The following is a 17,870-nucleotide window of genomic DNA, read 5'->3' on the forward strand; positions in this document are numbered from 1 at the left end:
GCTGTGCAACACATTTCACAGCTGTAACTGTTGTTAATGAAATTTAATTGTTCATTACTGCAAAGAAAGCTGTAAGCCATGGATGTCCAACCTTTTGGCTTGTCTGGGCTGCATTTCGTGAATAGAAATTTTCTTGGGCTACATATATGTAGGTCATTCCAAAAGTAATCCTCCTATTTATTTCCATGGAAACAACAACTGATACAAAGAGCACAATATCGCTGTTTGATAGAGCAAATTCTTAGCTACAAAACAATATTTTTTCAACATAATTCACCACCATTAGCTATGTATTTTCACCAGAAATGATCAAGAGTCTGCATGCTGCACTCATAACAATCTGACCAACTCTCACCACTGCTGAAACACACCACCCACCACCTTACTGTACTCACATTCACTATTTAATCTCAATGACAATTAAGAAAATGTTGATAAATGTCAATGGGTGCAATTTTTTCCACCTGGAGGAATTCACTTACACACCTTTGCTTCATACACACTTCCATGTCAAGCATCATTTTGTCAGACTGCCCCTCTGCTGCCATCAGCCACACAGCAACAAAATGTAATGGAATATTGGTAGGAAGGCTTAACTTCTATTGCCGTAGCACCAATATCCACCTCTGATATTATGGGTCAACGTAAAACAGGAGGCATTACTTTTGGAGCATCCCTCACAAAATATACAATATCATTAGTATATTAATAACACAACATTTTAAATATTTTTCTTAAAACATTGAAAAATAAAAGAGAGAGAGGAACAAGAACATAAAACTAGTGGGATATTTGACCTTGTTTTTGTGAAACTTACACTCCAATCTGGTTTGATGGCAGTTGCAATTATTGTGAGGTCTCAAGGTGTTTATCAGAGATTTTTGATGAAATTTTACTCTTCCTGTACTTCATTCTTGACAATAATTGTTCAAAATGTGCATACTGCAAGAAGTGATGACATGATGTCATGGTTTTATGATTTTTTTTCCCCCTTGTCATGGACACAGATAGATCTTGAGATAACTCCATGACAGTTATTGGTGGAGAATGCAGGCAATCTGAGCCAAAACTGAACCTTTTAACATTAGCAGGAAAAAAAAAAAAAAAAAGGATTTCTTAAAGTCATAGATTTGTAGAGTGCTGTAACTAGCTTTGACCTTCACAGATTAGATTTTAGTCTGGGCAGTCTGCCATACTCTGGACACTGTTGTGAGTTTTTTTTTTTTTTTTTTTTCTCCTCTAGCAACTGCCAGCCATAGATCTGTTCTTTATTTTAGGAGTGCTGTATAAAGGGTTAAAGGCCATTATGTTTTTTGGGATGTATTGGTTTCTTATTAAGTTCATCATGTTCTGTTTTGGAGCTGTATATGTACATAACCAAGTAAGGGCACTGATGGAGACATGTGCCTGGTACTTATATACAATGTATGATTTGAACATTGACAGTTATATCCCAGAGGGAGCAACTAATTTTACAAACAATTCTATGTTTATACCAGTATCCAGGTTCTCTTCTCAGTGCCTTATGCATTTTTGGAATTCTGCCTTAATGTTATCAATTCCCCTGGATGTATTTCTCTTCATTTACATTATCTGGAAGAAGCCTTCCCCAAAACCAGAGAATGGTTGCAGGGAATATGGAAATGTTTAGGAAAAATATTAGAAGCTTGGGGACCCCAAGTGCCATGGGATTTCACTCTTGAACACCTGTGGTTACCAGAGAATGAAATTTGCCCTGTTCACAAATGGATCATGTCGTATTGTGTAGAAGAATCGCAGATGGAAAGCTGCTGTGGGGAGCCCTACATGACAAGTTGCAGAGGCCACTGATGGAAAAGGACAATCAAGCCAATTTGCAGAGGTAAAAGCTGTCCAGCTGGCCTTAGATGTTACTGAATGGGAGAAATGGCCAATGATTTTTCTTTATACTGACTCGTTAATGGTGTCAAATGCCTTATGTGGTTGGTTACAGCAGTGGAAACAAAACAACTGGCAACAGAGGGGTAAAACTATTTAGGCTGTTGAACTGTGGAAAGACACTGCTGCCCGAATAAAGAGTGTGGTTGCAAAGGTGCACCATGTAGATGCTCATGTGCCCGAAAATCGGGCTAATGAGGAACAACAAAATAACCAACAGATAGATCAAGCTGCCAAAATTGAGGTGGCTCAAATAGACCTGGACTGGCAAAACAACGGTGAGTTATTTTTAGTTCAGTGGACCCATGAGACCTTTGGCCATCAAGGAAGAGATGCAACATATAAGTGGGCTACAGACCAAGGGGTGGACTTAACTATGGATGCTATTGCACCATTCATTTCTCTGACACATGCACCACAATTAAACAAGCCAAGAGAATGAAACCTGTCTGGGAGGAAAGGTTGATAGCAAAAGTATAAATATGGGGAGGCATGGCAGGTTGATTGACTATGTCACCTTGATCGTAAGTGTTATGTGCTTACCATGGTGGAGGCAACCACTGGGTGGCTTGAAACATATCTTGTGCCCCATGCTACTGCCCCAACCACCATATTAGGTCTCGAGAAACAAGTTCAATGGAAACATGGCACTCCAGAAAGAACTGAGTCAGAGAATGGGTCTCATTTCAAAAATTCCCTTGTAAATACTAGGGGCAAAGATCATGGCATCGAGTGGATTTATCATATTCTTTATTGTGTGCCAGCTTCTGGTAAACATGAACAATACAATGAGTTGTCAAAAACTATGTTGAAAGCAATGGGTGCCAGAAAATTTAAGAATTGGGAGAACCATTTGGCAGAAGCCACCTGGTTGGTCAACACCAGAGGATCAGTCAAGTGAGATCTTACCCAGTCCATCTCCCTACATATTGTAAAGGGAGATAAGGTCCCTGTAGTACATGTAAAGTGCATGCTGGGAAAAGCAGTTCAGGTCCTTCCAGCTTCTGGAAAGGGCAAACCTCTCCGTGGAATTGTTTTTGCTCAGGGACCTGGGTCCACTTGGTGGGTGATGCAGAAAGATGGGGATGTTCATTGTGTACCACAAGGGAATTTGATGTTGGGGGAGTGCAGTCAGTAATTCCATATATGTATATGTATATAGATATATGTGTTTATTGCATTTCAATTATTGTTTCTTTGTATATATATATATATATTAAACATGGTATACTGATGTGGAGTAAGGGATGAAATGCCATGGTTTTATGATTTTTGCTATTGATATTGCACATCAGAACACCATGTAAAGCTCGGGGAATTAAAGAGTTAATACTCCAGTTCTGTGGGCTGACAACTTTCTGGATACGTAGTCCTCAGAAGAGAAGAACATATCCCAGGGACTTCACGCTCAGAGAAGAAAAGACCTGCAAGTCACAGGACTCTCTTGCTGCCTGGCACTGCGTGGGTGTGCTTCCCAGCTGTTTCACCTCCAAAGGTTTTGGACACTCTTTCTCATTTTATTTAGTTTATTAGCCTCAATTCCAATTATATCTTGTATTATAGCGTGTTATCTTGCATTCCGATATCACATTTAGTAAATTAACTTTCCTCCTCAGATTGTTTCCACTGTTGTATTTTTAGGCCCGTCTCCCATTTCCCCACCCTTTCCCCTTTCCCTTTCCGATTTCCCTTTCCCCTTTCCCAGGGGTCCCCAGCCCGATTAGTCACAGTACTGGGCTGAACTGGCCTGTAAACCACCAACACCCCCTCTCCCCTGTCCTCCCCTTTTTGGGCTGGCGGGCCTGTGGGCCTGCTGTCCCTGTCACAGACACAGATAGATCTAGAGATAACTCCCTGACGCTTAAATAAGTTGTGATTGTGAAGTGAATATTATTTTTCTCAGCTAAGATGGGGATTATGAAAGTCCATTAAAGAGACATGCTTCAGCTACCTTCTTTTATGTCCATATATTACTATCTTCATTTCCTTCTGTCATAATGGAGCTTTGTCCTTTGCTGAAGATGCTCATGCATTAAAGCACTTCATCAGAAACTAAGGGGTGTTCTTCAGATAACCAGATTCTAATGAGTCCCTAGCATTATTTTATAAATCCCCATAAATATAGTGTATTTCTAGTGCATAATCACAAGCAAAGCATGTGACTGCTGACCTAAGTAATGGCTTTCACTGTTCCTGCATACAGGAATTTCATCAGGCTTCACTGTATGGCTTTACTTCAAAGACAAATAATAAAGTGTGTCCATCGCAACTAAAACCATATAAAGTAATGCCTGGGAATGTGAATACAATGATCTCAATTAATTTAATAAGAGGTTTGTCATGTGCTGTAGAAGAATGGTAATGTATATTTAGCGTATATGTTTGCATATAGAAAACATAGAAAAAAAATGTTCAGGTTAGAACCAGAGTAGTCTTTTACACTTCAATTTTATTGACTCAAAAAAAGAATTGTTGCCATGTCATTTTTAGTGAATTTAATTTTAATACTTTTTTGTTTTGTCATAACTTTTCAGAGTGGCTTTTATTTATGTTTACCTATATTTTTAAAATGGATAGAAAAATGCCAAACTCCTGCCAAAAACAACTCTAAGTTAATGTTGTATTCTTCCTGTATGTGAATCTAACAGAATAAAAAAAACATAACTGGAGGAATAATTTAGTGTTTAGTACAGACAAACTCTGGTTTGGCTGATTTGTAAGCACTGTCGTATCAACAGTAGTAATATTACACGGTTAAGTTCTTCATATCAGTCTCCCAGTCCAGCCAGAGGCCTGCAGCACAGACAGTGATATTTTAGGCATTTTTTTTCTCTTTAGTGTCATTAATTTTTTCTCTTCACCATGCTAATGAAATTTGGAACATATTGCAAACTCTGTGTCCTGGAGCAAGAAACTGGAAATAGAGATCAAATTTTTTGAAAGATTTGTAATTTTTGCCATTTTCCCTTTCACTGTCAATGTTTTCTTTATCGGCAATAAATTTTATGTAGGTACCAAGTACCTAGTAATTCTGCTGCACTACTGTAGAGGTGCTAAAAACATCTCTTTATATCCGTAAGACTTCATAAAACAATTCAGATTGTCCATTTCCATTCTTTGAGTGCTGAAAACCAATGTACTCATCCAGAATATCCCCAGGCACTATTTACTGCGAATGACTTCATGGGGCTGCTCTGTAAACCCAACCATGAAGTATTAGGATAAGAGTTAAAGCATAAATTAAGCACAAATAGATTGGTTTGGGACCATTGTGTGATCAAAATAATTATAAAATCTCTGTAACAAATAGTGTTGATAATGAGATATTAAAAACAAGTCATTTCCAGACCATTAAATTTTACATTGTAAATTTAACTGGCATTAAGACTTTTAAATCAAGAAAAACAGTTGAACACTTTGTAAAAGTTGCTGAACAATCTAGACTTGAAAACGAAGAGCCAGCAATATTCCCTTGTGGCTAACAAGGCCAATGCTACCCTGGGTGCATTAAAAGGAGGGTGGCCAGAGGGTGGTTTTCCTCCTCCTCTGTCCTGGTGAGATCTCATCTGGAGTACTGTGCCAGTTCTGGGCTCTTCAGTTTAATAATAATAGAATCATCATACGTTGATCATGGAAAGGCTTGAGTCAGAAATGACCTTAAAGATCATCTAGTTCCAACCTCCATACACTAGGCAGGACTGTCAACCACTAAATCAGGCACTCAATCAGGTTGTCCAGGGCCCCGTTCAATCTGGCCTTGATCATATCCAGGAATGGGGCACAAAGATAATTACAAGGAAAGGCTGAGAGACCTGAGAGTGAGGCTGAAGCTGAGGCTGAGGCTGAGGAGGGAATCTTGTCAGTGCTTATAACATGCTTATAACGCTTATGATGTCTTCTACTTGGACTTGTACAAAGTGTTCGACCCTGTTCCACATGACATCCTGGTTGCTGAATTGGATAATAGTATATTTGATGGATGGACCACTTTCTGGATAAGGAATTGGCTGAATGGTTGCACTCAATGAGTTGTGGTCAATGGCTCAATGTTCAAGTTGAGTCTGGTGACAAGTGGGACCGGTGGTGGGACCGGTGATATTTGACATCTTTGTAGGCAACATGGACAGTAAGATTGAGTGCACCCTCAGCAAGTTTGGCGATGACACCAAGCTGAGTGGTGCCGTCGACACACTAAAGGGAAGGGATGCCATCCAGAGGGATCTGGTCAGACTTGAGAGTTGGGTCCATGCAAACGTCATGAAGATCAACAAGGCCAAGTGCAAAGTCCTGCACCTGTGCTGGGGTAATCCCAAGCACAAATATGGGCTGGGTGGTGAGTGTTGATGAAAGATTCAACATGCACCAGCAATGTATACTTGCAGCCCAGAAAGACAACCGTATTCTGGATTGCATCAAAAGGAGCATGACCAGCTTGGTCAAGAGATGATTCTGCCCCTCTACTCTGCTCCCATGAAGCCCCACCTGGAATACTGTATCCAGTTCTGGGCCCCCCGATGCAAGAAGGACTTTGAGCTCTTGGAGTGATTCCAGAGAGGGGTCATGAAGATGATCAGAGGGTTAGAGCACCTCCCCTACAAGGACAGGCTGAGAGAGCTGGGTTTGTTCAGAATGGAGAAGAAAAGGCTCTGAGGAGACCTTATAGCAGCCTTCCAGTACCTGAAAGGGGCCTACAGGAAAGCTGGGAAGGGACTTTTTATAGGGCCAGGTAGTGACAGGACGAGGGGAAGTGGTTTTAAACTAGAATAGGGTAGATTTAGACTAGATATTAGATGGAAATTCTTTACTATGAGAGTGGTGAGACACTGTAACAGTTTGTCCAGAGATGATGCGGATGCCCCCTCCTTGGAAGCATTCAAGGCCAAGCTGGGTGGGGCTTTGAGCAACCTGGTCTAGTGGGAGGTGTCCCACTAGACATAGCAGGGGGCTTGGAAGTAGTCAATCTTAAAGGTCCCTTCCAACCCAAACCATTCTATGATTCTATGACCTGCTATGAGTAGCAGCATTGCTGTTTTTACAAAATATCAAATTTAAATCATGGATGAATAATTTGACTTGCTAGTAAGAAGTATTAAACAGGATTTAGTTTTTAAATTAATAAAATCTCAAAAATTGATTTAATTATTCACACACACTCTGCCTTCTGCATATTTCATTTACCTTTAATGCAAAATGGTCCATCATATGCTGTTTTGGAGCAGTCACAGGAGTAGCCATTGTATTTCTCAACACACTTTCCTCCATTGGCACAGTACATTCCATAGCTTGTGCAGTGGCCAGAGCAGCCAGGCTTCACCCCTAGAGTGACTTTTGCTCTCTCTTCCAAGTCCAGTGTTATCCCATTCATCCTCAATGAGCGAATGCAACCTAGGAAGCCCTGCTGGCCGCCTGCGGCACCTGAGCAGAAATATTAAAAAGACAACAGTGAAGAGTTTTATAGGAAATATCCTGGTAGGCTCGTGACAACAGATAAATAAATTAAGTAACTTATTTATAAAAGTGAGGCATTACCACGTCCTAGTGAAATTGAAATCAGTGAAACCTCAGTTTTCAGACTGTGCCAAAAATATACCTAAAGAATAAGTGCCTTTGCTTTACACTTATCAGGCTTTAAGATTTTTAGAGATGTCCATGGGAGAAATGGGCTTGGCTACATTGCTAAGATGTAACTTTGTTTGGTATATAATTATTGCTGATATATGCTAACTATAATATCATAATATGTTACATATTTGAAACATGTTTAATATATTTTAAAACTGAAATGGAGAAAGAGGGAATAGGAAATACAGATGCTCATTTCCAAGCAACATCAGTCATAATGCTAAATTGCCTAAATATAGGGAGAAGGACACAGCACTGAAGAGCTGTATTTGAAAATCTAGATTGGAACGTCACTAAGGACTTTTTTTTTCCTGGTAAATACTTGCTGAAAAACATGATTTTATCTCAGAAAGTCTTAGGCTGGATTAAAAACAAACAAACAACATCAACAAAAAAACCCCCAAATCCTGAAATTGCAAGCAAAAAACAGTGAGGAGTTGTCATACAGTGCACTCATCCCTTTGATTACTGCAGTGCCACAGATGCTGAGGAGTCCCCACATATGCCTGAAGAGATCTGAACACTCATCTCTACAGAGCACAGAGTACCTGGGTAGGGCAGAGGACTAAAAACAGACCATCTGCTGCTTCAAATCAGCCACAGAAATCAAAGAGGCTGCTTCAAAAACTGGGTAATTTGGATTAAGAGGAGACAGTCGATTCTGGTCTCTTCTGAAGTGCACAGGGTAGAGGCCAGTCTGGTGTGGTTCCACTTTATGCAAAATAATATACACCATGGTGACAAAAGAATTCTAATGCTTGTAATTCTCACATCTTTCCCATCCTGATGGATATCCTAGCCCCTAGGATTTTAAGTCATGCTTCAGGTTCCCTCGTTGTCCCAAAGAATATTTATCACAGAAAATGGAGTACTGAAATAATTCTTATTCCGTGTCACTCTGAAGGCTGTGATACTCAGAGTGTTCACTGAGGACACTTGAACTCACATCAATTCTGTCAGACTCGGCTAGAATTTAAATCAGAGACACTATTCTTTAGTAAGTTATAGGAAATATATCTGATTCAGAAAGAAAGAAAGTCAGCTGCAAGTTTGGACATTCAGCTTTTGGCAGTACAAGTACCAAGTATTTCAAAAGATGGATGGTATAAGTGTTAATTCAAAACAATTTATAAAAATCAACAGTTATTAGCAATTCCCCAAGAACTCAGGCATGAATATTTCCAGCTCTTTCTGTTTTCATAAAAAGTCTTGGTATTTCTTTCAAAAGTCTAAGGCTTTGTCTTCTAAAAAAATTTCAATGTACTTGGAAACAGGCTTTTATTGGGATCACGGTCAGCAGTAAAGGAGAAACTCATTGTGTAAACAATAGTTGTATCTCTGGTGACACTTTTGAAGTGGTTTACAGCAACATGTGCTGCTTACCAAGGAGGGAAAAGCTTTAAACAACATTTTGATTAATTTCTGCTGTTGTATCTGGACTAACATGGAAAAAGGTAACATCTGTTTTTTCTTCTTCCTTCCTTTCCTCACTTAACAGATATATAAAGAGGTAGGAAGGTGCTGCTTCTTTGCTCACTTTTTCATGTACTTTTGATTCCAACTAGTGGCACTTGCCATGTCTGGCTTTTGGATTCCTAGGTCTAACAGTCAGAGAAATACAAGTACTGCTGGAATAACATGCTAAAAATGTACTGGAAACCAGCGTCTCCAGAAAGCAGCCATATTCATCTGGTTCTGATGAATGAATTTTTGTGACACCATGCAATTCTATTCTACAGCAAATGGGAAGACTGCCCATATGACTAAAGAGAAATTACTGCAGTAAGAGCAAAAGCATGGACAGTGACCAAACCTGTGTGACTAGGATGGACACAGCAGGCTCACACAGTCCTGGCATGATCTATGCAGAAATTTTAAATTCAATTGTAAATAAGTACATGTGAGAGAGAAACTGGCCAAAACAGGAGTTTGGCACTACTGCCAAAAAATGACATGTTGCCAGTACAGAATATTTTCTCTTAGCTAATCCTCTTATCTCTGCAGTTTCACAGGTGCTTGTCATTTCTCCTTTTTTATTATTTTTTTCTCAAATATTTGGGAAGGCATCTTCCTGTGTTAAACTAACTGATGCTTGCTAGACATGAGGCAGAGTTCATCCAGTACCTGAAAGCCTGGTTATCTTCTCTGCACCTTACCTACATAGAGCTGGCTGTACAATTCCAGTCGTGTGTGTCCTTCCGTTGGTGCTTTCCGGACTTCTGGAGGCAACTGATCTACCTGCAGGCTGGCCTGTTTGACGTTCCTCTCCGCACTGACCCGATGCCACTGGTCATCATTCAGCTGATTGGGAGACCGGACAGTTATTTCCACAGGTCCGTTTCCAACATCAAATGAAAAGGAAACCTCTGTAGCAGCTGAAACATTGAGCAAAATCAAACCCATATTATGCTGTAAGCGTATACATCTACAGTTCTTAAACAGAAAATATTTATTTTAAGTAGAAATACATACTGCTCAGGCACCCTTCAGAATTTATAAGCACATTTAGCTCCTTCTAACATGAGAGGAAATTAGACAAATGGCTTTCCAAGAAGCCATTCTGAAAACGTTCTACAGCATGTGACAGAAATTAAATCAGTTAAAATTAACTCAGAGTGAAATATATCCTGAAAGAAGAATTTTTGTTTCCACTTATATTTTCAGTAATATCAGCAGAATATGCTTATAAACTTTTAAAACATCAACAGATCTTGAAATAAATTCTTTTTTTTTTTAATGTTCAGAGGTTTTTATTTTTTATTTTTATTTTTTATTTTTTTTTTCTTCTTCCTCTGGGAGGCAGTTAATTTCTACAACAAACTAATGCATATATGAAATAAGTAAATAAGTGATGTGAAATTTTATGACTGAAAAAGGAACAGATTCTTAGCAAACACTATAGCATTCTATTTATAGTAAAAAATTCAAAGAATGTTTAGATATTCTACAAATGTTCAATAAGCTCTACTAGACATTCCATCAGGTCATATCCATCATGATCGATCAATATAATTGATACTGGTGGTTGTACAGGGAATGTACGTAGATGATTTTGACTGAAGAAATATAAATTTAAATTTCCTATTGAGATTTAGTTTATACTAAATGTATTTTTAAAATTATTTTACCGTGGCAAAACACTAGATGAAAGAGGTATCACAGAATGGGTTATTATTGACAGCATTCGCAAAGGAGCAAAAATAAAGACATCCAAGACTTCCATTTGATCTGTTTTTCTAAAACATTCAAAGCTATAATGCCATTTTATTTTTCTGAAAAATCTCTGGTCAAAGCTTGCCATTAAAGAAATAAAGATGATTCATTTTAGTGTTATCACACCTTATAATTTCAGGGATTCTGACAATAAATTCAGGCTAAGTAAGCAGTAGAGTAAAATCTCTTTAGTACTTCTGCTGTATGTTACATCCATGTTTGTTTTCAAGGAGATGTGTGTATTTGTCCCTTACATTTTGCTTTGAAGAAATACCTCAGATCTCTTCACTGTCAGGCTTGTTTTACTTGCAAAACGCTATCTTTCTACAGTGCTGTAAAATGAGAATGTCTTTGTAGCATATTCCTCTTATTCTGAGGCAACAGACAGCATTGTTGATATTTTTATGGGTTCCCTGAGTGTAAAACCACCCTGGATTTTGGAAACTTCTGCAAGAATACTTCTTGATTTGCAAGCTTTTGATCTTCTGGAAGGAAGTGCTTTTTTTTTTATTTTTTATTTTTTTTTTAATAAGGGAAATTATTTTTCTTTAAAAAGAGAAAGTGAAGTGCAAAGATATTTCATGTAGAAGTCTTTATGCCTGTACAGTCCAGCTATATGCATATCTTTATATTGACTGTGTCACTGTCTGAAGACTTATTTTATAATGAAATTTATGATTAGTGAAGAGAATCATTTGCTCTAATGTAAAAGTGCACTAGACATAAAAATTCATATTGTATTCTTATAATGAATCTTATTTTTTGGGAGAAGGAGGAGCATCCCAGAACAATCTTCTCATCAAAGTTTTGTTTTCAGCTCAGGTACCCACTGACTTGCTGAAAGTTAGAGATGTGCAAGGGCAGCACAGAATCTATGGGTTGTACTGATCCATCCCTGGGCAACATGAACACACAAGTCTTGAAAACCAAAGGAGAGGAAATTATTTGCTAGATTAAAAAAAAAACAAAACCATGAAGGACATCAATGAAAAGATCAATCCAGATAATCACAGGCTGCATGGCAGCAACTTACATGCAAGTTCAGTTGGTACTTCTGATTCTTAATTCTCAGCTTCTATTTGAATGAAAATTTCAGTCTACAGTGTAATAATATTCTTCAACCAAGGTAGTGTCTAGATAAAATGATTTGTTCTGGCATCTTATTAGAAGAGGATGAACATCTGTGGTGGGTTGACTTTGGTAAGCAGCTCAGCAGTTGAACAGCTCACCTGTGCACCCTCTCACTCCAGCAGCTCTCTCCAGAGAGCAGGAAGAGCAAAAGTGAGAAAAATAATGTGCTAAGATAAAGAAAATTTAATAGTTAAGATAGAAAGGTTAGGAAAAAAGTAGATTAACAAGCAAAACAAAAAAAATATGTCTCACTACCTCCCACTAGCAGAACAATGTCTAGCTTCTTCCCAAACAAGAACCACCTTTGCAACCCTATCACCTTCTTCTCTCTGCACCCTAGCTTTATCCCACCCAGACCCAGTATAACATCAGATTTATTCAGAAGTTCAGTATATTATTTATTTATGTGGAAAATAGCAACTGTTCAGGTTTTTTTTCTCTCTAAAAGTATAGTTTTCTTTTCAGTCTCCTTATATCTATACATACAGCCTTTGATAATGTGGCATTTTGGACTCAAATATATCCTTATTTGACACAAAAATAGTATTATTCTGACAAATCATTGAAGGGAATGATTAAAAATCATTTAACATGCAAGCTGATCATCTGCTCACAGTGATCAGCTGGATTTTTCAGAAACATGTACACAATGAGCAGTACAGATACCTGAGATTTCTACAAAGGTCAGTCACTTTGTAGCTCAGGAAGTGAGCTTTCATTATGACCATTTTATTTTCTGTCTTACTAAATACCATAAGACTCAAGGTGATTCTTATAAAAAATGTGAATGTGTATCAAACTTTGAAAAAACAACTGAAACTGCTTAATTAAGGAATTAAAAAAGAAAATAGATTTTTAATCTTTTTTTGTTTTAGTGTATTTGGTCAATACGAAGTTTTGAGATGGAAATTCCATAAAACTGAACAAGGGTGAATTTTTTTATGTGCTTCTGGCACATATACCCCCTCAGTAAATTGAGGTTTGTGGGCTTGTGGCTACACTTAGTTTTACAATTTCTGTGCCTAGTGCAATTAAATGTAATTAAATCTGAACACGTTTCTTTCATCAATTCCATTTTCAAAGGTCTTAGGTCATAGCCAGCCATCCGTTCATAATGTAGAAGTGCAACTTTGGCAAACACAATGCCCTTCCCATTGTTCTTACTATGTAGGAGTAACTTTTTTTCTCTAACATGGGGATTCACTGTACAGATGAGACACATTCTGTATTTGTGGGTTAAGAAGGCAGACAAAAAAGATCATGCAGCATTACACGATCTTGGATCTTATACTGCCAGTGTAGTGAAGGAAGATGGAAGTTGGAAGGTAGGAAATACAGTGACAATGTACCCAGTAACTAGCCCAGGTTAACTGGTAAATAAACACAGAAACTAGACTCTAGGGCTACCCCTGGAGTCAGCACTGGTTTCAAACTTACCCAGTATCTAATCCAGCATTCTGCCCTGGGATGATGGGGCAGGGTGCACTGTCAGATGATTTGCTGATGATTTAAAACTAGGAGGAATGGCTGACATACTGGAAGTTTGTGCAGCCATACAGAGGAATCTCAGCACGCTGGTGAAACAGACTGATTAGGAGCCTTTTGCAGTTCAACATACGGAAGAGCAAAGTCTTGCATCTGAGGATGCCACCAGAACTTGCTGGAGGTTGTGCTACTGGAAAACAGCTGTTCATGTACCTCAGCACCCTGGTGGACACCAATTTGAATACAAGCCAGCAGTGAGCCTTGCACCAGAAGAAGGTGAATGGTATCCTGGGCTACATTAGGCAAAGTACTATCGGCATGGAGAGAAGTTGTACTTTTCCTCTATACTCAGTCCTAGCGAAGCCACATCTGGAGTCCTGTGTCCAATACTGATCTCCCAGTACCAGATAGACATGGATGTACCAGAGAGAGTTCAATGCAAGGCAACAAAGATGGATGAACAAAGGACGGGAGAACCTATTCTGTGAAGAGAAGCTCAGAGGGATCTCATCAGTATCTGTAAACACCTGAAACGAAGGTGCAAAGAGGACAAAGCAAGGCTCTTTTCAGTTGTGCAATAAGCACAAACTGTTACATAGCAGGCACTGTCTGAACATCACGTAACACTTCTTTAATGTAAAGGTGATCGAGCTCTCTATGGGGATATAGTTGAAGTCTTCTGGAATTTTTTTTTCATCAAATTTAGTGTAATAGAAGGTTGACAGGTTGTAACACCAGTTGTTTGCTTATGAAATCAGTTTATTTTCTTTATTCCCCTTGATTAACCATCTAATGCTTACTTCTCTAGGTAGAATTAGAGTATGGCTATGAGGTTGTTTAGTGAGGCTCACATGAGATAAGGCTATAGTGATCCCACAAGAAGATAAAATGCACAGCAATAAGCAGCAGTGTATCACTCACAGTGAAGGTATATTTCTGGAGCATGGCACCAGAATGGTTTCCCTCTCTCTTCAGATGACTAGAGTGTCTATCAGATACAGATTTTGCACTCGTGATCTTCTTTTCTGGCAGCTAAAAAGTATACATAACTGCTGTGTCCCTGTAAGCTTCAGTTCCAAAAAGTAAATCCTGAGGTTATATGATTTCAGTTTTTCTTTATTGCATGATTAATTCTCTAGGGTCCGATTAAGGGAGTCAAAGGTGTTACAGATGTTATATAAAAAAACAAAAACAACAACAACCAAAAAAAACCCCAACAAAACAAAACCCAAATAAATAAATTAATGTCATTATTCTGCTAGTCTGTTGGTCTGCACAACCAAGCTACTTTTTGTTGTGTACATGCCACTTGCACCAATATGCATGCTTATTTATATAACCCAATATATTTGCAGGCATACTTCTTTTCTTCTTTATTTCTCTTTTGGATGGAGCTGAGTGAGCAAAACTTATTTTTCTCCTCAGAGTACTTCAGTATTTAAGGCTGTGATACAGTGTATAGTCATTTCCCTTAAATGCACACATACTGCAGTGTTTCAAAAATACCAATATTAAAGCAGGCTATTCACTACTATAGGCTGCCCTCAGAATGTGAGGAAGTTAAATTTAGGAAGAGGCACATCCCTTACAGCAATTCTCAGTTACAGCTGAGAATTTACTTTGGAGCAGAACAGTGGAATAGAGAACAGTAGATTTACAGTCCTTTCCTGATTTTTCCCCAGGGTAGCCCGACCTGCTGTCTGATTGAAGAGGGGGAATACTTAACTGCTGGAAATGTGGATGTCAGGATGAAGTGGATGTCAGGGGGAAGTTCTTTACGGAGAGAGTGAAGAGGTGCTGGAACAGCTGCCCAAAGAGGTTGTGGATGCACCATCCCTGGAGGTGTTCAAGGCCAGATTGGATGGGGCCCTGGGCAGCCTGGTCTAGTATTAAATGGGGAGACTGGTGGCCCTGCCTGTGCTTACAATATGGTAAAAAAAGATAAATATTCCTGGCTTCTCTGACCTTGTGGAAAGACAATAATTCTACTTTGTACTGGCAGACAACCACTTACATGCACAATTAGCAGTATTTTGAGAAAGAATAGCTAGTCTGGAGCTCAAAATGAAGAGAAAACAGAACTGAATTCAGTGCTCTTCTCATCATGAGTAAGCATCTCTATGAGAACCATGATAAGGAAGGATTTGACTTTTGTAATGTCTAGGAGTCAGTTATTTTTAGATCATTTTAAAATAAAACTAATAAGTAACCAACTAATCAAATAAAAATATTTGTCTTCCTACACAATTCCTACATATTAGATTGCTTTGGGGGACAAAACATTCCATTTAAATTAAAATACCGATTTTGTAATGAAAATTCATGCAAAGGGTTAACATGATCATAGAATCATAGAATGGCCTGGGTTGACAAGATGTCTAGTTTCAACCCCCCTGCTATGATCAGGATCACCAACCATTGGATCAGTGTGCCCCGTGCCACATCCAGCCTGACCTTGAATGCCTCCAGGGATGGGGCATCCACAACCTCCTTGGGCAACCTGTTCCAGTGCCTCACCACCCTCTGAGTGAAAAACTTCCTCCTAGTATCCAACCTAAACCTCCCCTGTCTCAGTTTAAAACCATTCCCCCTTGTCCTGTCACCATCCACCCTCACAAACAGCCGTTTCCCCTCCTGTTTATATACTCCCTTCAAGTACTGGAAGGCCACAATGAGGTCTCCCTGAAGCCTTCTCTTCTCCAAGCTAAACAAGTCCAGTTCCTTCAGCTTTTCTTTATAGAAAAGGTGCTCCAGTCCTCTGACCATCTTAGTTATCCTACTCTGGACTCATACCAAGAGCTCTGCATCCTTCTCATAGTTGGGGCTCAATGCCTGGATGCAGTACTCCAATCCATGATCTCAGAAGATGATTATTATTTAGTATTTCAGTTATGCTATCTGCATTGCAGCTGTTTAGTAGATAAATGCTTGAAATCAACTCTCATATCTTTATATTTCTGTTTATGTAGCAACTTTCACCTGTGGACATCAAGAATGAAAAGTGACATTATCTGTCCTGTTTAAGCAGGGAACCAAATCAAAGGTATGTGAAAGAACTTGTTTAAGATCACACATCAGCAGTCTGGGAACAAGACTTGAAAAAATACCTACTTGTTTTACTTCTAAGACAGTATAATTTCAGATAGTGAATGTTACCTCCCATCTAACCATCCCTCTTCCACTAACTACACTCTTTCACTGCATAGAAGAAAGGAAAGGTGTCTCAGTTGAAGGTGCTGTCAAGTTATCTCCTGAAAGGTACTGAAGCTAAAAATATATGGCAGCAATATCTTCTGGTCTCTTTTATGAATGATGGTTCACACAAAGAAAACTTTGGTCAGTGCACTAAGTAGAAAAGGAAAGGAGAATTGTGCTTTCCCATCTGTAGTGTCTAATAATGTATTTCACTGTACATTTGAACTGCAGTGCTTTACCAGAAACTGACTGATGGTAAAATATCAGAGAAATTTAAGAATTACAAAATCATGTAAATGGTGCATTAAACCTATAATTGTTATAATCTAGTGCAGGTACATCACTCTTTTATGGTGTGATTTTGACTAAAAAACACCTTGCTTGTGTGTTTTCTTTCTCTTTTGGTGTTTTTCTTGTTCCATAGTTTTCGGACTAGGTGAAAGCTATGCTGAAGACTATAGTTAAGGCTTATGAATGCTGTATTGCAAGAAAACTTTTACCAGGTGCTCATGGTGATAAAAACTGATTGATTTTTCTACTTGACCATGTAGTTTTCACCATTTGTAAGGGCTAGTTTATAAGCAATTTTTCATTGTTGCTATTTGTTTCTCTGTCCCTGTTCAGGGGTCACAAACAGGGTAAGTACCCTGCTGCACTGTGTTATCACAATCCAAAAAGTGCAACTCAAGTATATTAATAATGTAGTTACTTCATGTATGAAGAGGTTGGATTATGGGGCAGGGTAGATAAACCTTGATAACAGTGGGTCCCTTTTATCAGAAATTTAAAACAAAGATTGCCTTCTCTGAAAACTATACTTGTAATCATTTACTGTTATTTTCGACAAACTTCTGGGTAGACACTACTCCCACCTCTCACCTCCCCAATGGAGATAATGTTTTTGTCATTGTTGCTGGGAAAATATATCTCAGAAAATTAAAAATAGATCTGTGGTGGAGTGGTACTTCTAGACTTAATTAACGTGTTGGAGGTAAAAACATATGTTCTGACTTCGTGGTAATTAGATGCAGACAACACCTATAGCACACTGGTGAAGGAAAAAGGGCACAACCATGCTGTATGCGTTCATTTTTTGAATGGTATGTGAATGAGAGGCCTAGCTATTTTAGACATCTTCTCTTAACTACTTGACTTTCACTGTATGCTCGAATCTAATGAAATATAATCCCAAAAGGAGACCCATTTCTTTTTTTCTGCAGTAATGGCAGAAAACAAAAGGATGACTGATTTATTCCTGTAAAAAACATTTTTAATTACGAATTCATATTAATTGAGATCTCTCTGCA

General features: G+C 38.6%; 1 protein-coding gene across 1 annotated transcript in view; it reads right to left on the minus strand.

Moving 5' to 3' along the window:
- The window catches only part of CNTNAP2 (contactin associated protein 2), a 791,915-nt gene that overhangs the window by 84,600 nt on the left and 689,445 nt on the right, over positions 1-17,870 (minus strand). The window contains exons 17-18 of the mRNA XM_010708239.3: positions 9,696-9,914; positions 7,096-7,332 (exon numbers count right to left, since the gene is read on the minus strand). Coding sequence (XP_010706541.1) covers positions 7,096-7,332; positions 9,696-9,914 — 456 coding nt within the window. The remainder of the gene's footprint in view (positions 1-7,095; positions 7,333-9,695; positions 9,915-17,870) is intronic.

This window comes from Meleagris gallopavo, chromosome 3 (genome assembly GCF_905368555.1).
Source record: "Meleagris gallopavo chromosome 3, MGAL_WU_HG_1.1, whole genome shotgun sequence".
In the NCBI taxonomy this organism is placed as follows: Eukaryota; Metazoa; Chordata; class Aves; order Galliformes; family Phasianidae; genus Meleagris; species Meleagris gallopavo.